This window comes from Pyrus communis, chromosome 1 (genome assembly GCF_041283825.1).
Source record: "Pyrus communis isolate YQ-2024b chromosome 1, ASM4128382v1, whole genome shotgun sequence".
Lineage (NCBI taxonomy): Eukaryota > Viridiplantae > Streptophyta > Magnoliopsida > Rosales > Rosaceae > Pyrus > Pyrus communis.
In genome coordinates, this window is record NC_142565.1 from 7,269,547 (window position 1) to 7,294,183 (window position 24,637).

Below are 24,637 nucleotides of genomic sequence, written 5' to 3' on the forward strand. Positions count from 1 at the left end.
AACATTTTTCCTTAGTTCGTTATGTCTAAACTATTGTGTTTGATTCTCTACTCTCTAAATAATTATTGAATAAAAAAGGAGAACGAGAAGTGATTTGGTGTCAGCTGACTTTATTTGTAACAATATGCTGCTCTCTATGCATCCAAATTTGAATCCACATTTTCGTAATTCAAATTAAGTTAGTATGTCCTTGAAAAAAAACAGTTAAGTGGATCAAGAATTTGGGCTCCTAATAAAACATCTAGCCCAAAGTACATAAGGTACATGTGAGAAGGATGAGCAGGCCCATCGTTAAATCCCAGTGGCCGAGCTAAGAAGTAAGACCTATGGGCTAGTTTTTTCTACTTAATTTTTCTAAATACAAAACAAAAAATAGTCAAAGATCCCATAAAATTGAAGTACGTCATCTGTATTGGCTTTGATGATGATGTCATTTTTTATGAGTCAGGATTATCGTCGGATCCTTTTATCTTGAGAATCCTTAAATTATATTTGTTTATTGTACATTATGTGATAAAAAATTATTATAAATTTTTTATTTAAAATTAAATATAAACAATATATCTGACGAAAACTGATCGCACGATATATGACGAACAGATATAATTAGAGGATTCATGAAATCCTCGTAAAAAGGATCCGGCAAGTCTGTAATTCTTTATAACTAGAGCCACGTGTTTCTTTGTCAGGGTCACTACTAAGCCAGCTGTCACCAATTGTGGATAGCCTAATAGTACTATTCAACCTCCTTTTTTGTTTTTTTGTTTTTTTTTTTTTTTTTTTTGTAATAAGCCGAATTCACTTTTCGTGATAAGAAAAATTGGTCAACAATTGCTACAAAAATTTATGATTTGATTTTGTTTGACATGATTTCGAGCTTATTTTTTTTTATGATTTTTATTCAACAATCATTATTCATTTTCATCACTTTTCATACCTTCACTTATTCTTTTCCACACGTCAGCCATTGGTTGGCCATTTTTTTTCTCCGTCGGTGTTCAAAATCATCTCATGAAAAAATTTGATGCTCATGGTTTGTTGATTCAATAGGGTTTGAATGAAATCAATAAACAAAATGAAATAAAGCTCGTTAAATATGTGGCACAATTTTAAGCAATTAGATTTCTCTTGAATGATCGAGGAAATGTGATCAACCTCCTATACTAAACTATTTTAAATTGAGGTCATTGGAAATACATCCACGTGGATAAAAATCAGAAGAACCTTGATAAAAAAATTAAAATGGAATAAAATTTCAATCAACTTAAACCATATAAGGTGATTATCAATTTAAACTATATTTTGTAAATCATATAATGTGGTTATTAATATTAAATTATATGTTTATTTTCTACTAATAACACATAATGATTTATCTTAAATTTACTTTATATCACTGTTAAAAAAATTCGACTATCAACCGTTATATCTGGTTTGAATAAATAGTTTTAAGCATCACCCGTAAAACCAAATTGTTGGGCCTCTGCGTGCAATTTTAATTTTAATATTTCTGGATCTCCCAAAAGTACACTTCCCTTATACCCAAAATCGCGAAACCCATTCTCTCTCTCTCTCTCTCTCTCTCTCTCTTCCCTAAACCCACAAGCCTCAAGGCTTCAATCTTGTTCGGAAGATCTGGAGGTAAACACACACAATCACTGACCTTCGAGCTTTAAACTTTCAAATTATGTTGCTTTCATATATTCTGCTTTAATTTTCTCGATTGCATGCTTAGATTTGCTCAGTTTTGTGATTAGGGTTTATCAAATTTTCGAATTTTTTGGTAATTTTTGGAAGTTAAAAATGAAAAGAAGTTGAACTTGATGGTTTTGGAAAATACCCAGATAAAATCTCTCAATGGATGAGCAAAAGGATACGGATGTTGCTGTGGGTAGTGGGTCAGAGTCCACTGTGAGTGTAAGTGGACATGTAGCTGGTGAAACCCTAGCTGGGGCCGAGGCTTGTGTGAGTGAGGGTCAGGTTGAGGGGTCTTTTGTGGAGGATTTTGGTGACGATGAAGGCGGTGATTGTGAGGGGGATGATATAATGGTGGAGGTTCTGGGTTCTAATGTCTATGTTGGTGGAGTTTGCACCAATGGGGATGGGGGCGATGAGGGGGTGGGACGTGATGAGTCGGTTGAGGTTGATATGGGGTCGGAGGGAAATGTGAGATCTTCCGGAGGAGATGGTGGTAAAGTGGGTGAGCTGGATTCTGTGGCTGCAGACGTTAGTTCAACGGTTATAGAAACCCAGGTTGTTCATTTTGAGGAAGCTGAGATGGTTGTGAGGCAGGATGTGGATTCAGAGGAAGTTAATGTTTCGGATGAAAAAGCACAGGATGCCACAGCAGAAAATGGACTTGGGGGTTCCTTCATTGGACCTGTAGGTAGTGAAACACAAGTTATCGTCAGTGAAGTAGTTGTGAGGGAAAGTGTAGAAGTTTCCGGGGGTGGATTGGTGGAGGTTGTGGAACATGAAAAGAAGTTGGTTGTTGGTGAGGTTGATGCACTCAATGATTTGAAGGCACAAAAAGCTGGTGTTTCAGATGATGAAGTATGGAATCCTGGAATTGAAAAAGCTACAGTGACTGTTAATGAAGAAGGTAATCCCAAACCCTCAAGTGAACAAAGCCAAGTTTCTGCTGGTGGTGGTGATGTTGCCGGGGTGGACAGTGTAGATATTCTGACTTCCAAAGTTGCAGGTAAGGAAACTGATAAAACTAACGAAAATTCGAGTAAACCAGTTGAAGAACAGCTGGTTAAGATTGAGCCAGTAGGTGGTAGCACCCATAGTGGCAGCAATGTACCTGAAAATTCAGTGTCTTTTCCTATGCCGCCTCATGTAGTTCTTGGAAGTGACACGGGAGCAATAGGTGCACAAGATTCGGAAAAAAATCAGTTCTTGAAACCTGAAGAGAGTGTAGAGGACATGGTTCATGATATTGCTTTGGTTTCAACTACCTTATCTCTGCCAGCTCAAGTAATGCCGGGAGGTGTAGTTTCAGTAACAGATGGAAGGGGCCTTTTGAATTCTGAAAAAGAACTGCACTTGAAACCTGAAGAGAGTCTAGGCAAGAACACGTTCCATGATACTGTGCTGGTTGAATCAAATACAGAGCAAGAGATGGAAAAGGACAGCCACGGTAATGGTACTGAACAGGTTGGCGTAGATGGAGCAGATCAATCCCTGGAGTCTGAAAAGTGTTTAGAAAAGTCTGCGACTGCTTATGTTGCTCCAGTTCATCCCGATATGGAAGCAGAGAAAGTCAATGAACAAGTGAGTGATGCTGAGGGTGTATTAAATGGAGGGGAACAGATAGAAGATGAAGGGGATATTACTCCCATGGACACTGAGGAGGTTTTGGATTCTGTGACTGCAGCCGAGACCAATGTTGTGCATGAGGTAGGAGTTAAAGAACAATTTACTGATGCTGTGCTAGATGGTTTACACGGAGGGCAATACATGGAAGGTGAAAAAGAAGCTACTGATGCTGAACAACCAAAAGCGGGTGAAGAGGAAATTCTTAAACAAGAAGCTATCGAAGGAAGCTCAGAAATTGTGCCTCAACCGAGATATGAGCTGCCACCAGAAAATCATGTGTTCTCTGCATCTGATTTAGTTTGGGGTAAAGTGAAGAGCCATCCATGGTGGCCTGGACAGATATTTGATTATACAGTTGCATCTGAGAAGGCAATGAAATATCACAAAAAGGATTGCTTTTTGGTAGCATATTTTGGGGACCGCACATTTGCTTGGAATGAACCATCTAGTTTAAAGCCTTTTCGATCTTACTTTTCCCAGTCAGAAAAGCAAGGTAATTCAGAAGCTTTCCAGAATGCTGTCAATTGTGCACTGGAAGAAGTTTCGAGACGTGTTGGATTGGGGCTAGCATGCTCTTGCATACCAAAAGAAGTCTATGAGAAGATTAGGTTCCAGAAAGTTGAAAATGCTGGGATCTGCCAAGAATCCAGTAGAAGAGATGAAGTGGATGAATCAGCAAGTGCCAGTTCTCTTGAATGTAATAAATTGCTGGAATACATAAAAGCTTTAGCACGGTTTCCGTCTGGTAACAGTGACCAATTAGAAGTTGTGATAGCTAAGGCTCATATGTTAGCATTTTATCGCTTGAAGGGTTACTACAACTTGCCAGAATTCCAATCTTGTGGAGATATATTGGAAAACAAAGATGAAAGGATTGAGCAGACAACTCCTAATGGTAAGGATGTTAAAGATACTTTCTCTGGCCCCAACATTATTACCTATTCTCACAAGCGTAAACATAATTTAAGAGGTGGCGTGTATTCTAAGGTAAAAGAAAGAAGCCTGTCTGAATTAATGGACGGCGGCTTAGAATCTCTAGACGGTGGTGATTGGTTGGATGGGAACGAAACTGGTGGTTTGGTCTCACCATCCTCTGGCAAGAGACGGAAGGGTTTTGAGTATCATGTTGATGATGATGGAAGGAAAGTTACCGTTGCAAAAGTTTCTAATACCACGCCTCCCCCAAAGCAGTCTTTTAAGATTGGTGAATGTATCCAGAGAGTTGCAAGCCAACTTACAGGGTCTCCTATTGTGAAGTCCAACAGTGACAGACCTGCTGGGGATGGATCTGATGTTGCCATCCCGAGTTCTGGTGATGTCCATAGAGGGAAAACAATTGATGGAACAGAGTACTCATCGCTAGATGAATTGCTGTCACAACTTCAGTCGGCAGCAGAAGATCCGCGGAAGGATTACCATAGCTTGAAAACTGTTGTTAATTTCTTCTGTGATTTTAGGAATTCGGTAGCTGTAGGTCAGCTTCCTGGGATGGAGCATGTAGCTGTGGACAAAGTTGGTGGTAGAAAGAGGAAGTCAAATTCTGCATTTGGGTTGCCCGAAACTTTTGAATTTGATGATATGAATGATACTTATTGGACAGACAGGGTAATCCAAAATGGCGCTGAAGAGCAAACACCTCGAAGGGGCAGGAAGGTTAATTATCAACCTGTTGTTCTTGCCCAACCAGAAAAATCCCCTCAAGAGGGTCGCAGGCCATACACCAGGAAGCGGTATTCCCAAACCGTTAATGCTTTGCCGCCAGAGAAACCTGTTGGCTATGTGGATGAGAATGCCCCAACAGAACTTGTTATGAACTTCTCTGAGGTGAATTCTGTTCCCTCAGAAATAAAGCTAAATAGAATGTTTAGGCGCTTTGGACCTCTGAAGGAAGCTGAAACAGAAGTTGATAGGGAGAGCAGTCGTGCTAGAGTTGTTTTCAAGAAATGTTCTGATGCAGAGGTAGCTATTGATAGTGCGGGAAAATTCAAAATCTTCGGATCAATACCTGTAAACTACCAGCTCAATTATACTCCATCTCAGCTCAACTATACTCCGTCTATCCAATTTAGCATTTCTCCCAGTGCCACAACCCATGATCAGGAGATGCAACTTGTTCTTTCCTCCCATGATCATGAGATGCACCTTGATCTCTCCGCCCACGACCAAATGCAACTTGATCTTTCCACCCACGACCATATGCAACTGGATATGCAACTTGATCTTTCCTCCCATGACCAGATGCACCTTGATCTCTCCACCTTCGATAACCTGTGAAGTTGTCAGGTAATAATGGACCTGGATTAAATTTCATTGCACTGATCTTTGAAATTCTGCTTATTCTTGCTTAGCTGCAAACTTTCAACTAGGTTTGTAGCATTTAAAGGTTTTATTTCTTTAAAAATGAAAACGAAAAACTATAGGAAGTGAACAGATTCACGGGTTTGGGGAATTAGGAATTAACAAGGGCCTTCTTACGCCCTGGTTGGTGTCAAATAGTTACCTGTGCAGAGTTTCTTTTTTCAAATTCTTTTGTTTGGTGGGGGAGGTGAAATTTAAAGAATGACATTGTGTCCTGAGTTTCTGTGGTTGTTTCCAAATCTATACTTGGTATCGGGAGAGAGATAACTATGTATATCGTTCAATATCAGACTGAATTTGGTCTTACTTTTATGTGCCCTGGCACTTGGACCGATGTATGGGAATAAGGTTTTACAGCATGTCGCATAAAGAATAATGAGCAGATTTTACTCTATATCCTTCTTTGATAGTATGCAATTATCTGATGTATTCTTCTACTTCCGATTTTTCACAACTTTGGTTTTGTAGTCTTCTATCTGGTATCATTTTGTTTCAATAGTTAACTTTTCTTTTACATGTTTAATTGCAGGGAGAGTAAATGCTGAAGAAGAAAAAAGAGAGATAGCAATCATAGCGTGCGGGTATATATGCCCTGGGAAGCCCTTGGACGAGCACAGCTGAATTGGCTGCTGAAGGAGGTAACCAGACCGTGTATTCATCTGGTTGTCGTGAATTTAATCTGTGCCAAGGGTTCTTGCTGTTTTCTAGTCACGAAGATGCCTGTTTTTTGCTTCCTTCTGTACTCTTATGCATGTTAGGGTTCTTTGTTTGAACGTATAGCAGAGGTCGCTGATCCTTCCTTGATGGCTGCAATTGTGGCATCATTTTGTATCGATGAATAGGGCCAAAAGATCATGTATGATTGTGCATTATCCTTTGTTGAATAACGGTGGTACCGATAAATTTTTTGAAAACCATGCTGATTGCTGGAGGGTCGTTTGGGCGCTCGGAAACTTGAGAGTTTCAAACAGCGTGTTAGAATTCTAAGTTTAATGCTTGGGGGAAAAAGTAGCATGCTTTTGCGTTGTGATGTGTGTGTGATACATGTATGTATGCGCCTTCTCTTCCCGTGGTTGCAAAGCAGGATATGCACAAAGTCCCTTCTCACTTCGTTCCCATCCGTCGGTATAATGTTACCATCGTGGAGGTTTTTCTCCGATGCCGGTTAAATCTTGGGCGATGTGAGTGAATTATCCGGCAAGATTATGGCCGACTTGTGGTGGCTGTCGTGCGTTTTTATTTCCTGGGCTGGTATTTTACCCAGGTGGGCAATAGCATACTTTTTCTGCTTGTTCAAGGGTATAAATATTCATGATCCAACAAAAACTAAAATAACCTCATCAATAAAAGGAAAACGTTACTTTTTCCATTTTTATATTTTGGTGGTAAATTATATAAATTGTTGACCAGTTTTTCATTGACTTATGGTTGACTATATAGGAAAAGGATCCTCGCTGGATCTTTTTTCCTAAGGATTTGTGATCACGACCGTTTATTATATATCATGAGATCAGTTTTCGTTAGGTACTATTTATATTTAATTTTAAATTTTAAGTTTTAAATGATTTCTGACCGTACGATGTACGATGAACGGTCATGATCACGGAAGGATCCTCACCGGATCCTTTTCCGACTATATATTCATCGTCGGAATATTGCATGCACATAAAATGGTTGATTTTCTACCCAAAAGTTAGTACAAAATAAAACACTACTAAATCAGGCGTTTCTTTCAGTTTAGGGATGTCCAATAATCGCTTGTTAATTGATTCTCAACACAAAAGTTTTGATTTTCCTCGGGTGAATTCACTCTCCACCTCTCTCTCTCTCTCTCTCTCTCTCTCTCTCTCTCTCTCTTCAAGAACACAAATACCCAGTAGTAATCTTCACTAGAAGAAGCTCCAGAACAACAGAGATGTCCTCCAATGGCGATTTTCAACAACTTACCTTTCCAGGTCCTCTCTCTCTCTCCAAGAAACTCATCTCTTTTCATGTTCTTTAAATTCTGTTTATTTTTTGCTGCATTTTCCAAGCAACCAATCATGCCCAGTTCGCGTAAATGTGGCAATTTGGGTACTCAAACAAATTCTCACTGCAGATATTTTACATTTTGTGCGTAATTTCAGGGGTGTTGGAGCCTGAGGAGCTGCTTGAGACCATGAATTCATGAACCACGGGCAATGCCATTAACTATCTGGGGCATGATGAAGAAATGCTCTTACCTTCGGAGTCTTTGGAACGCGAAAGAACACGGAGAATTAACCGGTGTAGCTTTCGTAAAAGCCTGGCTTGGGATAATGCCTTTTTCACCAGTGCAGGTATATGTTAATGGGGTTGAAAATCGTTATACATGTGCTTGTTATGAACATTTTCTTGCTGCACAAGTTTGAAACTTCTGATCGGTTGCTTGTGCTTCAGGGGTTTTGGATCCTGAGGAATTGTGTATGGTTAACAGAGGATTCAAGAAATCCGAAACGAATCAGCTTCCAGGGATTCAAGAAGTCTGGAGGTCTGCTGAGTCGATGACTACAGTTCATAGTGGATGTTCCTCTTTGATGGCAAGCATTGAGTTTGAGCTTTTCGATGACAACAGATCATCTGCGCAGAAACCGACTAGTTTACCCAGTGTCACGACTTCAAGTCTCAAGTCGAAAAAGAGGGAGAGGCCTGCAAAATGTTCGCCGTAAGTATACACTGGCCTTGCTAATCACAAGTGAACCTCACCTTTGTATTTTTTTTATGTGCTTTGTGTAAACATATCCTTGTTTTGCTTAAAAATTTTCAGCTTCCAAGAATCCTGACGCTTCTCCTCGGATGAGGGTAAGTTTCTTTCGTTATAATTTTTGTGAGTAATCATGTTTCTGAGGTTATTTCAGGATGAATATGTCTGTTTTGGTATTCAGATGAGAGCCATGCCAACCTCCCAAAGGCAAAGTCTTAATGCGCGTGGACCGGAGAAATGAAATGAACCTTGCTGCTGTAAGTAGGAAACTGAACTCATCAGCATCTCGCAAACCGCCAAAGATATCTAGCCGGATTAATTAATCTTATGCACCTGCAGCGAAAAGGTCTTGTTTGGGTGGAGATAATGAAAAATGGAAACTGCAAAACCTGCCCCTGGTAAGAAGGAAGATCAAGTAAAACGCTCACCGGAGCACACACAGTTTTTCATTTTAAAATGCCTTGCTTAGGAGTATCGTGCAGCATCACCAATAGTATTACACCGCCCCCAAAGACATCTCCATTTTGTTCTCCCACTGCCACACATGAGTCTCGGGTTTATAGTTCTCCCTTATTCAGTAATCTCCATTGTACTCGAGGAGCAAAATTAATTCCTCACTTGTCAATTCGGCCTCCCGTGGTTTTACCAAGGGAACTCCTTCGAAATCCACAATGAAAAACAAAGGTGAACGGGAAACTTCTTGTCACCCATCCACTCTAGTGCGCACGCCGCAGTCTTCCCCTTATCCATCACCTGCTAGTTCCCTTGTTGGCTGGTCCTCAGCATCCTCATCAGCGTCTGCGAATCAAAGATTGAAGAAGTGAGGTCGGTCTGAATACTTTCATCAGCGGACAGGCTTTTTTTGAGAGTGATGTCTCTCGGGAATCAATTCTGGAGAGCCATTCACATGATCAACCATGCATTGGACATGGAAATCAAGAAGCAATGCTCTTGAATCCACGCGAGGGAAATATGTCAATGGGAGGTAGCCCCATGGATCCTAACAGTGTTTCTAAACATATCAGGCCCTCATGTCTCCGAGCGCCATCTCCAAAGATTGGCTTTTTCGACAAGGTTAGTTTATATGCATTCTTCATTATTCTTGTACTAACTGAATGGTTTCAGTGTTTCAAATTCGCTATATGCTGTCGAGAAAAAACTACTCAATTGACAGGAGATTTCTTTGGTGAGATCAAGTGTGCATTCTCCTGCAGGAAGTCACAAGGAAAATAATGCATATTACTTGAAAGAACAAATTGATTGTTTGGCTAAAAATGTTGGTGCCATTGATCTTGGAATTGGATTAATGTTGTGCAGTGAAAGAGGAGATGGAAGGCAAACAAGAGTGCATGATATTGCCTAATAATTGACGATCACCAAAGGGAAATGATAAACACGTATTATTTTTAGCTTCTTACGCAACTCTATTTAATAGTATCAGTTGTTTTCGTACGATTTATGAAATTCGATTGTTGAAAAATAAAGAGTGATGTGTAAGAAAGTAAAAGAGTGTGAAAATCACTTCTCTTCACTAATAATTAAGTATTTGGAACTATTAGGTATTACAAATTCTTCATGAGATATGTAACAAAAAGTGAGCGTTATTATTAGCACTTCAAAAAAGTTTTGTTATTGAAAGGATATTTTACGAGCCTCAAATCACAATTTTGATTTTTTTTTTTCCTTAAAGAGTGTATGACGACATTTTTAAAATGTCAATAACAAGTCGCTATTTGTTATACTTACTGATTTATTTACAAGTTTCGCGCTATACTCTAATGGAGGATAATTGTAGGGTGTGAATGGCTGGTCGATCGACTGTATTGTGACTCTAGAATTTTCAATATGAGTGTTGCTATCTAGATATCTCTTTTTATCTCACGCACACCTTCTATTAATTATTGTCCTTTAACCATCTTCAATTATTTGATCTAATGGTCGAAAATCAAAAGCTGTATACAGAGGTAAAATGGTCTTTTCAATATAACTAGCAACAATCCCAAATTCCAGTCCCGGGTCCTAAGAACAATCAAATCAATAAGCCCAACTCTCAGAAAGTCAGAAGGACACATACGTAATTTCAATTTGTACGACACCGTACCAACTAAAGAACAATAGGGACCTAGCGCTATTTAAATTCTCTCATCTCCGAATTGAAAAGGTCGAGTTTAGGGTTTTTCAGCAGCCGGCATTTTCCTCTCCGCCTCACTCCTCACAGTAGCTTCGCTGCAGTCCAGAGTCCTCTTCTCTCAGCCGCCATGGGGTACCTAACACACACTCTCTCTCTCTCTCTCTCTACAATCTCATATTTTTACTTGGAATAAGTTTATTGGCTCGGATTGGTTTTTCCCAAGCTTTGTGTGCAGCCCAACTGAAAATTTTCATGGTAAAAATCAAAACTTTAAAGAATTTCAATTAGGGTTCATGTTATCGCAATGTATTTCTGTGTGGTTTAATCCTTTGTTTCCAATTTCTGTTTGGTTCCCTAGAAAGCATTTGAAACAAAGAGGATTAATTTAACTGTTAAAAGAGGTCGTAACATAGTTGCTTTGAATTATGCTCCGGTCAAACCGTCAAAGAGCTAAATCAAGCTTGGACAAAGCTTAATTTGTGTTTTGATTTGGGGCAATGAGATTAGGACATGCTTTTCTAAGGAAATATGATGTAATTTGAACAAATGTGGTTGAAGCCTTGATTCTTTTATTCGAGATCAAAGCAACATTGTATTTGTTAAGGTTCATCGGTTTTGTGATCAAGCCTCGTTAAGTTTACAGGCGATATGGTGTAGCATCGTATTATGAATGATTGGGAACGAGTAGCGGTTGCTGTATGAGTGAATTGAATTTTATGCGGGTATTGATGTTTGATTGCACCATGGGGAATCGAATGGTTCGTTTGTGATTATACTCTGAACTAATTTGAAGTTTAGTGATTTTGTTGAATGCGAGAAAGCTTGAGCAGTTGGCTCTAAATTTTTCACTTGACTGATGCCTACATGATTGCATTGAACTTAACGGTGGGGAATTTTTGCTCCGTTGTCCTTGGGATTGGATTGCATTCTTTGGCTCTTGTAAACTGGTTTTTAAGTGAATTTATTTCGAGATTAAGAGATTGTGGGTGCTATGCAGGAAAACACGTGGAATGGGAGCTGCTCGTAAGCTCAAGACCCACCGCAGGAATCAGAGGTGGGCGGACAAGTCGTACAAGAAATCCCACCTTGGAAATGAATGGAAAAAGCCATTCTCTGGTTCATCTCATGCCAAAGGCATTGTCCTAGAAAAGATGTAAGATCTCTATCTCTCCCTCTTTCTCTCAACATTGTGTTTTGTGTTTAATTCTACGTTTAGGTTTAATTGAATGGTCTCAATTGTGGATTGTTAATGCAGTGGTATTGAGGCTAAGCAGCCTAACTCCGCTATTAGAAAGTGCGCTCGTGTTCAGCTGATCAAAAATGGGAAGAAGATTGCTGCTTTTGTACCCAACGATGGTTGCTTGAACTACATCGAGGAAAATGTAAGTCTCATCATCTGCCCGGATGTCAGATTTAATTTCGAATCTCATTTCAACGATTGTGGTCTTCATCCGCAAAGTGTATTAAATCTTGAATAACAGTCCAGGAATCCTTGGTGAATGCCCCGATATCGTCTCAGTTTTCTTAACTTAGCAGTATATATGTGATGTGGTTTGCGCAGGATGAGGTGTTGATTGCTGGATTCGGACGGAAGGGCCACGCTGTGGGAGATATTCCCGGAGTCAGGTTCAAGGTTGTGAAGGTATCCGGTGTCTCTCTCCTGGCCCTCTTCAAGGAGAAAAAGGAAAAGCCAAGGTCTTAAGCTTGTCAAAGAAGCTCATCTATGCCTAAGTCTCTGTCGTTGTAGCGTAGTTTTTCGTTTAGATCATAGTTGTAACAACTTATCAGTTTCTAAGCAGTTCCTGTTATTCGAATCAGGAAGCATCCGCGCGAAACAGAATTTTGGAAACGGAGGTCTATCAAAATTTAATTTCGGATTTATCTATGGTTGTTATGCTGCAATGTTGTTTCAGGAATACGATGTATAATACGAGAAGGGACTTTGCGTGTGCTTATAAGTAAAGGTCATCTACAAAATGGAGTAATCTCACAGTTACAACCTCCGTTAAAACATCCAGTGACCTCTAAAATTCAATCATAAATTCTGCAAATTCAAAGAAATAAAAATAGATAAAACTGCTTTTATCCAACATACCCTCAAAATATTGGGTCGAAAATAGTGTAATCTGATTGCGCTTAAGAAATGATGAAGAAAAAATCGAACCTTTATGAAGAAAGCGAGAGGGTCTGAGTATCGGAAGGTCCAAGCGGCGATAGGTGTGAGAGTCGCGTGGCTTCCAACCCGAACGCAAGGACAAGCCGTACTTTAGCCTAACGGAAGGGAAGGATATGAAAGGTGGCGGTTCTAAAAACTATAATTGGAGGGGTCACTAAGGATAGCGCCCAAATTTTTTCGACAGTATAATATGTAAGTTGACATTTCATCGAGCTTTGATGGGATCTTTTGTTAAGTCATATTGCACGCCTGTTGTCATATGCCAACAACTTTCGAATGAATATGTCAATTGATGTTAATAACTTTTGAGCGAGCATGTTGACAAATGTTAAGATATGGTGATCAAGTCTATCGACATATGCCCATAATAGTGCATCCAAAGGCACGAGGCTAGCAGATGCCCTACACAATGTCATAGAGGTAATTCGTTGATAAATTAAAGGACAACTTTAGAGAGCATCTCAAATTTTCAAAGAGCAATATCCAACTCTTCCATAGAGGATTTGGGAGCTTTGGGAGGTTAGCTGACCCACCTTACCCTAAGGTGGATCCACCTAGGAAACGGTTGAACTCAAGAATAGTGAGTTGAAGAGAGAACTCTACTTACAAGACAACACATTACTTGCAAAAGTAAATATAAGTTTACCTTCTCTTTTTAGGTAAGAAAATGAATTAATTCAAAGGAACTTTAACGAAAAGTTTCCGGTACTGTTCATTTTAACAAAAAATCACATTTTTGCACTAAAAAAGCAATCATGGTATTATTTACTTTACGCTTTATTTTGTCTTTATCGTTAAAACTCAAAATTTTTAAACCATTTTCATTAGTTTTCCTTTAATTTAAAGAGAAGTCTCGGTAGCACCCAAGACCTTAGTGACGAAGCTACAGAGGGACAAGGTGGGGCGTCCCTCCCTCGCCAGAAATTAAGCCTAGAAACGGTGGTTCTGCCCCTATGGTTCCATCGGAAGTTATGGCTGTTTGGCCTGTTTTCTGGGTTCCTGCTGCTGTGCAGCAGTGCTTTTATTTTTTTATTTTCTGGAAAATACTTAACCATACGATGCGTTTTAATTAGTTGGTTAAAATAAAATAATCGAAGTGGGATCACTGGTCCCCCGTCACCTGCCTTCACACGTCCCTCATTCCCTTTTGAAAACCAACGAAAAAGTAAAGGTTTTCCTGTTTTCTTTTTCCTTAATTTCTTAACTTATATTATAATTAACCCTAGTTGATTAATTAATATGAAATTTTGTTTAATTAACATAGAATCATGAAGTAATACACTAATATAGTTATTGATTACTGATTATTGATTATAGATATGAATCCTATAAATGATTATTGATGAATGAAACTGTTTTTTAGGGTAAAAATTGAATTCTTGATTTTTGATTAATTGAATTGAATTTTGGTATATTGAATCATTCATGTGATTATTAGTATTGATTAATTGAATTGTTGGTTTAATTAGTCAGTAGTCATATGGTATATTTTACTCTAGGATTAAGAGTCTAAAATCGAGAGGAATTAGTGATTTTGCAAAAGAGTTGGTGAAGATCGGGAGGTGTGCAAGCTATATGATAGCGTATAAGCTTCTTACATTGGTTTTAGTGTTACTGGTTGCAACCGCTTCGGTGGAGAGAGTTTTTTCTGCTATAATATTATGAAACACCATTACGTACAAAATGGGAGATCAATAGTTGAGTAATAGCATGATTGTTTACATTGAAGGAGATGTATTTGCTTTTATTGATAACTGTCACATCCCGGCCCGGGCGGGACCACTTCCCGGGCCCGCTCCACCACCGTAGCACGATATTGTCCGCTTTGGGCCCCGACCACGCCCTCACGGTTTTGTTTTTGGGAACTCACACGAGAACTTCCCGATGGGTCACCCATCCTGGGAGTGCTCTCGCGCGCTACTCGCTTAACTTCGGAGTTCCCATGGAATCCGAAGCCAGTGAGCTTCCAAAAGGCCTCGTGCTAGGTAAGGATGAGAATATACATATAAGGATCACTCCCCTGGGCGATGTGGGATGTCACAATCCACCCCCCTTAGGGGCCCGACGTCCTCGTCGGCACACACGCGGCCAGGGTTAGGCTCTGATACCAAATTGTCACATCCCGGCCCGGGCGGGACCACTTCCCGGGCCCGTTCCACCACCGTAGCACGATATTGTCCGCTTTGGGCCCCGACCACGCCCTCACAGTTTTGTTTTTGGGAGCTCACACGAGAACTTCCCGATGGGTCACCCATCCTGGGAGTGCTCTCGCGCGCTACTCGCTTAACTTCGGAGTTCCCATGGAACCCGAAGCCAGTGAGCTCCCAAAAGGCCTCGTGCTAGGTAAGGATGGGAATATACATATAAAGATCACTCCCCTGGACGATGTGGGATGTCACAATAACGAATCTATTATGCGCATAAAGTTTACTTATATACCAATCATTGCAATACAAAGGTCATCCGCATAAAGTTTACTTACGTAAATGTGGTTGAAATTTAGGTGGACACACTCTCTGTCTATGTGAACAATTCCATGCATTGTATGCCATTATCATACATTGAGCTCACCTAATTCTCGACTATATAATTGCTGCACTTGAAACTGAGGAGGTGCTGCTCCTAATTATAGGTGAAATGATCCGAAATCTCTTCTTCCTCATTGGATGAAATGGGCGGCATAAACTCCAGATTGGATAACCTTTCTCGTTACTTTGACAGCTCTTACTTTTACGAGTCACAAACACACTTGTCTATTGTATGAATCCTTAATGACACCTCCACCTTAATTCTTCCAACTTAAAAGCTTAGTCATCATACCACCTCCTAATATAATGATAGCAATGGATAGGTTTATAATCAAGAAGGTTCTACTCTGCCATGGAAACGTGCATAGTATTAGCTCCACCTCAAACAATTAAAATCCTCTCATGCTAATATAAATACTTGCTTAATCGTAAAATTGCCAACACTAAATTTAACTTACCAATTAATCTAATCCATATATATACTCATTTGAAAAATATGGGTTCTCATAGTGACACATGTTATAAATTAGCAAAACAAGGGTTCAAAATTCTCCCCATTCAATAAAAAAACAAACAATTCAATATATCTTTAAATGAATGAATAATTATTTAATTAGAGCTTGTGACTTGAAACAAGATTGAATGGGTTTTAAGAACTTATTCAACAACTTTGTAGCGAGAATTTAGTTACTGAAAAATGCTACATTTTAGAAGCCAAGTGTTCAATCTCATTTGATAACTACTTTTCATTTTCAGTTTTTTGTTTTTGTTTTAGTGTTTAATCTCGTTTGCTAATTACTAACAGTTTTCGAATCTAAATTTTAAAAACTAAAAAAATAGCATTCAATTTTTATTTTTCTACTAAAAACTCGTTTCAATTAAAAAATGGCCACTTAGAGACCATTAAAAAAAATAAAAAATAAAAAATAACCTTGGAAAATTGGATTTTCTCTACCTCCATAAAGCAACGAAGAATCGTTTTTAAGTTTTCCTATGCACCAAATTTTTCTGATTTTATTCTTGGGTGCGAGCAATAAACAAGCTCTCTGCTTTGGAAGAACTATATATGCTTAGTTGTGGACTCAATCACATTCCCCCCGCTACCTGATCTTTCCGAAAACAGACTTAATTCTTTGATGCCTAGGTGGGTTTTCAATCTTAGAAATCTAGTTTCTCTTTACTTTATCTCAGAGAGTGTGATCTCTAGCAAGCGGTCTTTTATCACAGTGGTGAAGAGGTGTTGAGCCCTTATATAACGGCATGAGTTTGAACCTCGTCGGTGACTATTTTAATATTTAATTTAACAAAATCTATCGTTTCCCAAAATAAAAGAATGCGATCTCCAAGGTTCAATTTTTAGCCATCCACATAATGTCACTCCTCTCAATTGGTGACTCTTGATTTGTCATTGACCAATTTCAATGGAAACGGATCAACAATCTTTGTGAGTTTCTCTCTGTGTAGTTCAAATCGAATAGAATCATTGTCGTTACAGTACAATAATCTCTCATTAAACAGGGAACGTAGAAAATATTAGAAAATCAAGCCACCTTGATCATTCTGCTAATCAATATCAGATCCCATTTCAGTTTCTTTGGGAAATCTAACAGGCCTAGAGGAATTACGGATGTTTTCCAATCATTTTAAAGGACATTTACCAAAAGTACTAGCATTGGCAAAATACCAGTGGATATAGGTAACCGCGGTTGTTCACCCATTGACACTTGAGACTTGACGATTACGATTATGGGTATTGGTTTAAATAAATACATGGTTATGGATATAACAGTTTACCCGTAAAATATAAATGGGTGATTTGGGTACTACTGTGGGTACAAACTGCTATCTATTTAACCGTTCTTTTTGTTTGCAAATGGGTATCCATTTAACTTTCGTTTGCTTTTACGTTCTCTCTCCTCTCAACCAACGACAACACTGACGTGAGGTTTGACTTTTTATTTTTAACCAGTGGAGTCTTAATTAAACTAATCATTCCTTCAACATGCATTTTCTCAAAATAACAATAAATATTATTTTGGTGTTCAGATGAGTGATTAATTATCATATGTTCATGACTTGGATTATAGTAAATAAACACGAGCTAAATCCATATATATATATATATATATATATGCTCCTCTGTGTTCTTGCTAGCTATATAGTTGTTGCTAAATGTGAATCCAATTAGTTTGTATTTTTACTAAATAATTGGTTTATAATTACTGATGTAATATATACATATATAGTGTATAAATATAGTGCAATACTTACATCTTTTGGTTTTTGTGTGGTGATGTGCAGTAGTTGGTAAATGAGACTCAAAGCGAAAACCAAAATAATGAACCAGTTAATCTTGATCAAAAGTTGGACCAAAGTGAATCTAGCTTGGATGATGATTCTGGTGGGAAGAAAAAAAAACCCCAATTGTCGGTTAGCATTTAAAGGAAAAAAGGTTTCGTGAGGAGGCAGTGGCGGAGCCACTTGAGAACCATGAGAGGCACGGGCCTAACATGAAGTCCTTCTGCTTGTGTGCTTGGAACTTATAAAGATGTTCAATGCTTATTATATAATTATCTCAATGTTTTTTTTTTTTTTTCGCGACTCCATTACTCTCTTTGATTAAAAATTTTCAGTCCAATACAAAAAATCAGATGAACCTTCAATGTTGGTACTTCATCTTTATGTTCACATGTCAGAGCATGTCCTGTATTGAAGACAAAGAACAGGAGTCCAGTGTATAACTGGTGATAAGTCTGTTAAACATGCTGCATATAGTTTTGATGAAGATAAATGTACCTATAAAGATGTTTAATTGTCAGAAAAAGAAAAGTATGACAGAATTTCTTCTCATCTTCAACTTGTTTAAAAAGCGGATGTGTGGTTACAGTTAAATGAGTATGTTTAACCGTTTATAAATGGTTATGGTTACGGTTAACCATTTATAAATAGTTATGGATACAAATATACCTGTTTATATAATTACTCAATGAATAAATAGTTATGTAAGTAAAAACTTAAACAATTATAGATAAATAATCGCGGTTATCTGTCCGTTATAACTATGCCTATGCCTACGTATGAGCATTATCGATTTTTACCACTTCATTTATGCGTCCCTATTTTCACTCGCCTTTGCTGTCAAGTGAGGTTTTCGTTCAGAAAAAAAAAAAAAAAAAAATTGCCCCGCACGTGTTCGAAAACCATATCACCACTCCAGAGCAAAGCGCCATAGCCCGCCTTCTGGTCCTGTCCTCCTCCTTGTTCTTCACGAGTCAGTTCGCCCATTAATTATCATGCCTCGTGAGTCAGAACGGGTTGACTCGCCCCGAGTGTTGACGTTCAGCGTTAGGATGGCTCAGGCTTCAAAGCATGCATGGTTTGGAACTTGGATTCAGAAGAAAAGAGGAGCAAGTTTCTTCAACTTCAATCAGAGGCTGAGCTCATTTGTTGGTAAAAGAATCAATATTTAAGAAAAATATATAATAGGGGTGTGATATTCACACACCCCATTTTACTTTTCACAGATCCTTCTAATTTTCGACCGTTGGATCGAATGAATTGAAGAAAATCAACGGATAAAAATTAACGAGAGATGTGTAAGAAGTAAAACGGGGTGTGTGGATAACACACTCCTATTTAATATATGTGGATATATTGCATTAGTTGTTTATAACTTTGTCAACAAAGTTGGTCCCCAATACGAATAGGCCTCGTTTGATATAGAGGATTAAATTGAAATGAATAAACTATCGTTTCTAAGATATCTAATTTAAAGGTAGAAGATATATTACTTACAAAGAAAACTTATTCATTCAAATCCTCTCAAAATGGTAGGATTATTAGACGGGGAGAAGTTTCCTTCAACATGAAAAATCATTCTCCTTTATACTCAATATTTCTAGAATGTGATTAATTCCAATACAATCTTAGAGACCAAACGAGGCATGTCTTCAATGCTCATTGGTCATACTTCAGACAACTTAACTTGATGAGATCTGTTTTACTTTCTGATCATTTGAGTGAATACTTCCTTGTGAACTTGGAAATCTCTCAAGTCTACGTGTTGTGCACCTCGGCTGTACAGTTCAACCCTTCTTATCATCTTTGAGCAAGAAAAGCCAAAGCTTTAATTAATTATTCTGTTTGAATTTTCATGCATTCATCATATGGAATATATAAAGAGTTTTGGGCCAAATTTTCCACAAAAAATTTGATATTGTCAACTTTTTTGCATTGTCCAACATTCAACGAGAGTCGGAAGGACTCATTCATCGGCATGGAGTAAAAAAAAAAAGCGTACGTTCTCTTGCCGTTTGAGTGTGGTTTAGACCAAATGCAGTCATGTATTAGCTCATATGGGAACAGGTCAACTGGCCTTCATTAGACTCAATATATGTTTAATTTTAATGAGTATTTCAAATTAAAAATAAGACTTATTTTTAACAGTCATTCGGGACTCGATTTTAATTCACTTTGCCTCATGTAACTCAAAAGTTACCATTTTATTTTCTAAAACTCAAAATTCGTTCAACTTTGACTGTTGAACTCTCTCTTCTCCATGAAACTCATAGGTCGGCTCCTGAAACAAATGTGGAACCCAACCCCTAATAAGATTTTTTTTAACGTATTTAAAAAGTTTTTGGCCAAATTTTCCACAAAAAATTTGATTTGCATTGTCCAACATTCAACGAGAGTCGGACGGACTCATTCATGGGCATGGAGTAAAAAAAAGCGTACGTTCTCCTGCCGTTTAGTGTGGTTTAGACCAAATGCAGTCATGCATTAGCTCATATGGGAACAGTTCAACTGGCCTTCATTAGACTCAATATATGTTGAATTTTAATTACAAATAAGGCTTATTTTTAGCTACGTTATTCGGGACTCGATTTTAATTCACTTTACCTTATGTAACTCAAAGGTCACCAGTTTAGTTTAATTAATTAATGTGTATTTTATTCAATGTCTCCCTATTAAATATTTGAATTTATTAATATTCACATTAAATTTTTTTTTTATACCAAAATGTATATATCGAACTGTATTATATTGAATTAATATACCAAAATGCATGGACCGAAATAATATTATATTGAATTAGTATACCGAAATGTTTGTACCGAAGTGTGTAACAAAATGCATGCACGAAATGTATTATAGTTTAATCCATCTTGTCATCTATCAAATTTTTATCAAAGATTTCAAGAGCCGGCCGTATAGTTTAATCCATCTTTTCCTGTCATTGATAACGAAAAAGAGAGGTTCGCCAGTATATCTACTCTGGATGGTTCATTGCTCGTACACATCACCTGCTTCATAGACTAAAACTTCATGCAGAGAAGCATGAGAGTTGTTTTACTACTAATCAGGTTTCTAGCAGCTATTGCGACCATTACTTTCAGTTTTGGTTTATGCAATGGAGATCCCGCTTGGCCTTCACTCTGCAAAGACAGCGAAAGACAAGCACTTCTGATGTTCAAGCATGATCTCAAGGACCCTGCTAATCGGCTTTCATCATGGGTTGCAGAAGAAGATTCAGACTGTTGCAGTTGGACTTGAGTAACAATGATTTCAGTACAACACAAATTCCTAGTTTCATTGGTTCTATGAGAAGTTTAACTCACCTTAATCTCGGATACTCATGGTTTGATGGAATAATTCCCCATAAACTGGGAAATCTCTCCAGTCTACGTTATCTCTGTCTCAATGGTATCAATCTGAAGGTAGAGAACCTTCAGTGGATTTCTGGTCTTTCTCTGTTGAAACACTTAGACTTGAGTTCTGTAGATCTTAGCAAAGCATCTGACTGGTTGCAAGTTACAAACATGCTCCCTTCTTTGGTAGAGTTAAATATGTCCGGTTGTGAACTTCCTCACATCCCCCCTCCACCCACCACAAATTTTACTTCCCTGGTCGTCCTTGATCTTTCTCGAAACAGTTTTAATTCTTTGATGCCAAACTGGGTTTTCAGTCTTAAAAATCTAGTCTCTCTTCATCTCGTTGCTTGTGATTTCCAAGGTCCATTTCCTGACATTTCACAAAATATCACATCTTTGAGGGAAATTGATTTGTCAGGCAATTCTATTAGTCTTGACCCAATTCCCAAATGGCTGTTTAACCAAAAAGACCTTGCATTGACGCTAGAAGGGAATCAACTTACAGGACAACTTCCAAGCAATATTCAGAATATGACTGGTCTTAAAGTTCTTAATCTCGGATGGAACTACTTCAATTCCACCATACCTGAATGGTTGTATAGCTTGAACAATCTCGAGTCCTTAGTTCTTTCTCACAATGCCTTACGTGGTGAAATATCGAGTTCCATTCGAAACTTGACATCCATTGTCGATCTTCACTTAGATGATAATCATTTGGAAGGGAAAATCCCAAAATTTTTGGGACATCTTTGTAAGTTGAAAGTTCTTGACCTGTCAGAGAACAATTTCATGGTTCAAAGAGCATCTGAAATCTTTGAAAGTTTGTATGGGTGTGGTCCAGATAGAATAAAGTCATTGTTGTTGAGGGGTACTAATATATCAGGTCCCATTCCAATGTCTCTAGCAAATCTGTCAGGCTTAGTAGAATTGGACATTTCTGGAAATCAGTTTGAAACTTTCACAGAAGTTATTGGTCAACTCAAAATGCTAACGGATTTGGATATATCTTATAATTCGTTAAAAGGTGTAGTGTCAGAAGCCTTTTTTAGCAACCTTACAAAATTGAAGCATTTCATTGCAAACGGAAACTCATTTACTCTCAAAACTAGTCGAGATTGGCTTCCTCCTTTTCAACTTGAAAGTTTGCAATTGGATTCATGCCTCCTGGGACCTGAATGGCCAATGTGGCTTCAGACACAAACGCAATTAACAGATCTCAGCTTATCTGGTACAGGAATTTCAAGTATTATTCCAACTTGGTTTTGGAACTTATCTTCCCACTTACGTTATTTGAATCTCTCTCAAAATCAATTGTTCGGGGAGATTCAAAATATAGTTGCTGGTCCTTTTTCAGTGGTTGACCTTAGTTCTAATCAGTTCACTGGTGCATTGCCTTATGTTCCCACCTCATTAGATTGGCTAGATCTTTCCAGTTCATCATTTTCTGGATCTGTTTTCCACTTCTTCTGTGATGGGACAGATGAACCAAAGCAACTCTCTCTTCTTCATCTCGGGGACAATCATCTTGCTGGAAAAGTACCCGATTGCTGGATGAATTGGCGCAACTTGGTATTCCTAAATTTAGAAAGCAACCACCTAACAGGGAATGTCCCAATGTCCATGGGATACTTGCACAAGCTGGAATCGCTGCACTTGCGCAATAATCTCCTGTATGGAGAATTGCCACATTCACTACAGAACTGTACCTGGTTGTCAGTTGTTGACCTTGGTGGAAATGGGTTTGTCGGAAGCATACCAATATGGATAGGGAAAAGCCTTTCAGGGTTGAAAGTTCTTAACCTTCGATCGAATGAGTTTGAAGGAGACATTCCTTATGAAGTTTGTTATTTGAAAAAACTCCAGATATTGGACCTTGCATGTAACAAACTCTCAGGAACGATACCCAGATGTTTCTACAATTTGAGCGCCATGGCTAATTTGTCAGAATCATCTTTGTCAGATAATTATGAGACTATTTTTGGGGCTTATTTAACGACTGATTTTGGGACTCATACACTTTTAGAGGATGCAATCTTGGTAACGAAAGGGATAGGAATGGAATACAGCAAGAATCTGAGATTCGTAAAAAGCATGGATCTTTCATGCAACTTTATGTATGGAAAGATCCCTGAAGAACTTACCCACTTGCTCGCATTGCAGTCACTCAATTTATCGAATAATACTTTCACCGGAAGAATTCCTTCAATGATTGGTAATATGGCACAGTTAGAATCTCTTGATTTTTCCATGAACCAACTCCATGGTGAAATTCCTCCAAGCATGACGAATATGACATTTCTGAGTTACTTGAACTTGTCATACAACAATTTGATAGGACGAATTCCGGAAAGCACTCAGCTGCAGAGCCTTGACCAGTCTAGCTTCATCGGCAATGAACTCTGCGGACCTCCACTCAACAACAATTGCAGCGTGCATGGAGTGATACCGCCACCAACAGTTGAGCAAGACGGAGGAGGAGGATACCATATACTCGAAGACGAGTGGTTCTACGTGAGCATAGGGCTTGGATTCTTCACAGGGTTTTGGATTGTGCTTGGTTCTTTGCTGGTAAACATGCCATGGAGCATTCTTCTTTCAGGATTACTCAATAGGATAGTGCTTAAACTGTATCATGTAATTGTTGAATATGTTTAGCTTTATTTTATGTCTGTTGGCATTTTCCTTCTTGTGACAAATAAGCCAGTATGGTTGTATTGTATGATTTTGTCAAGTTTCATCTTTTGTTTGATTGTATTTTTCTTTACTTTGTTTTAAAAATATTTTATTTAGTTTTAAAAATATTTTCTTATGAAATTAAAAGACTTGTTTTATTCAGTAAAAACAATTGAATGACATGGGAAATGTGTGAAAACGCTTTTTTTTGCATTACACGGCGTATAGAATTTTTTTTTCCTTTTTACATTTACTCAACGCATAAAAGAAAAAAAAGAAAAAAAATTCTACGATGAGCACTATAATTTAAAAAAAAAAATGTCTTTATGCGTAAATAAACGTAAAAAGAAAGAAGAACTGTGCATGGCTAGTAGATAATAAATAGAGAGGAAAGAAATGAATGCCTGAGCCATAAGGCAATGATCAAACATTGAAGACAAATCAACTAGAGATATGGACGACATGCTGAAAAACTATCATTCCATCAATTGGATTCAATAAATGAGCATGTTCGCCAATTTCCTATTTTTTTTTCTTCCGTTTTTTTTCGGAAAAAATAAAGCTAATAAATAATTACAAACAAGTTTTTAGTTTATAAATTAAAAAAACCTGAAACTAAAAACCGAAAACAAAATTGTTGTTAAACAATCCCTCTCAAGTGTAGGATTACCAAAATTTAGTTGGTGTTTTTGTACGGATCCACAGCCTGCAGAATCTCGAATTCTTGAAGGCAATGAAAGTGATACAGCATTACAAGTTGATGAAAATCCATCATACGTCTATAACTTTATATGGATATCGTACTATGCACTTTTTTTTTCTTTTTTCTTTTTTTAATTTATGTTGTTATTATTATTATTTTTATTTAATAAATGATAGCGCTAGTATAGATTGAATTTTAAATATTAGAAGAAAAAAAATACATGAGGATTGAGCCCGCACTAAAATGTATAAGTATTATCATTTTCTGTCTCCATTTGCAAATATGCTATTATGTTGTTTGTGCGGAAATTGAGGGATTTGAGGAAAAAATTCAATAATGATCAATGAACTAGATATATATACCAAAGTTTG

General features: G+C 37.9%; 2 protein-coding genes and 2 pseudogenes across 5 annotated transcripts; all 4 read left to right on the plus strand.

Annotated features, from left to right (window-relative positions):
• Positions 1–1,491: 1,491 nt before the first annotated feature.
• On the plus strand, positions 1,492–6,593 carry LOC137720689 (uncharacterized). 3 transcript variants are annotated; one of them, XM_068459786.2, is made up of 3 exons: positions 1,492–1,641; positions 1,845–5,604; positions 6,209–6,593. In XM_068459786.2, exon 2 carries the CDS (start codon positions 1,858–1,860, stop codon positions 5,593–5,595), a length of 3,738 nt encoding a protein of 1,245 aa, XP_068315887.2. In that variant the 5' UTR covers positions 1,492–1,641; positions 1,845–1,857; the 3' UTR covers positions 5,596–5,604; positions 6,209–6,593. The 3 variants fall into 3 exon arrangements, with proteins under 3 accessions (XP_068315887.2, XP_068315888.2, XP_088551441.1); XM_068459787.2 differs by having other exon boundaries at positions 1,539–1,641; positions 1,758–5,604; XM_088695315.1 differs by having other exon boundaries at positions 1,553–1,641; positions 1,746–5,604.
• A 1,145-nt stretch (positions 6,594–7,738) lies between these two features.
• On the plus strand, positions 7,739–9,003 carry LOC148699067 (uncharacterized; annotated as a pseudogene). Its single transcript, XR_015962497.1, has 4 exons — positions 7,739–7,997; positions 8,098–8,362; positions 8,465–8,499; positions 8,583–9,003. The product of XR_015962497.1 is annotated as an uncharacterized LOC148699067 (transcript).
• Positions 9,004–10,530: 1,527 nt separating this feature from the next.
• LOC137720460 (small ribosomal subunit protein uS12) lies at positions 10,531–12,413 on the plus strand. The gene is made up of 4 exons (XM_068459529.2): positions 10,531–10,664; positions 11,530–11,685; positions 11,788–11,914; positions 12,094–12,413. The coding sequence occupies exons 1-4, from the start codon at positions 10,660–10,662 to the stop codon at positions 12,232–12,234; spliced, it is 429 nt and encodes a 142-aa protein (XP_068315630.1). The 5' UTR covers positions 10,531–10,659; the 3' UTR covers positions 12,235–12,413.
• A 7,989-nt stretch (positions 12,414–20,402) lies between these two features.
• Positions 20,403–23,588, plus strand: LOC137719601 (receptor-like protein EIX1; annotated as a pseudogene).
• The last annotated feature ends 1,049 nt before the right edge of the window (positions 23,589–24,637 follow it).

What these genes read in the sequence shown, in the direction of transcription:
- LOC137720460 (XM_068459529.2), top strand. An exon ending in GGCATTGTCCTAGAAAAGAT is followed by an intron (nt 11,686 to 11,787) that starts GTAAGATCTCTA and finishes TTGTTAATGCAG; the next exon opens with TGGTATTGAGGCTAAGCAGC. An exon ending in TGAACTACATCGAGGAAAAT is followed by an intron (nt 11,915 to 12,093) that starts GTAAGTCTCATC and finishes TGGTTTGCGCAG; the next exon opens with GATGAGGTGTTGATTGCTGG.
- LOC137720689 (XM_068459786.2), top strand. Translation starts at nt 1,858, where the DNA reads ATGGATGAGCAAAAGGATACGGATGTTGCTGTGGGTAGTGGGTCAGAG.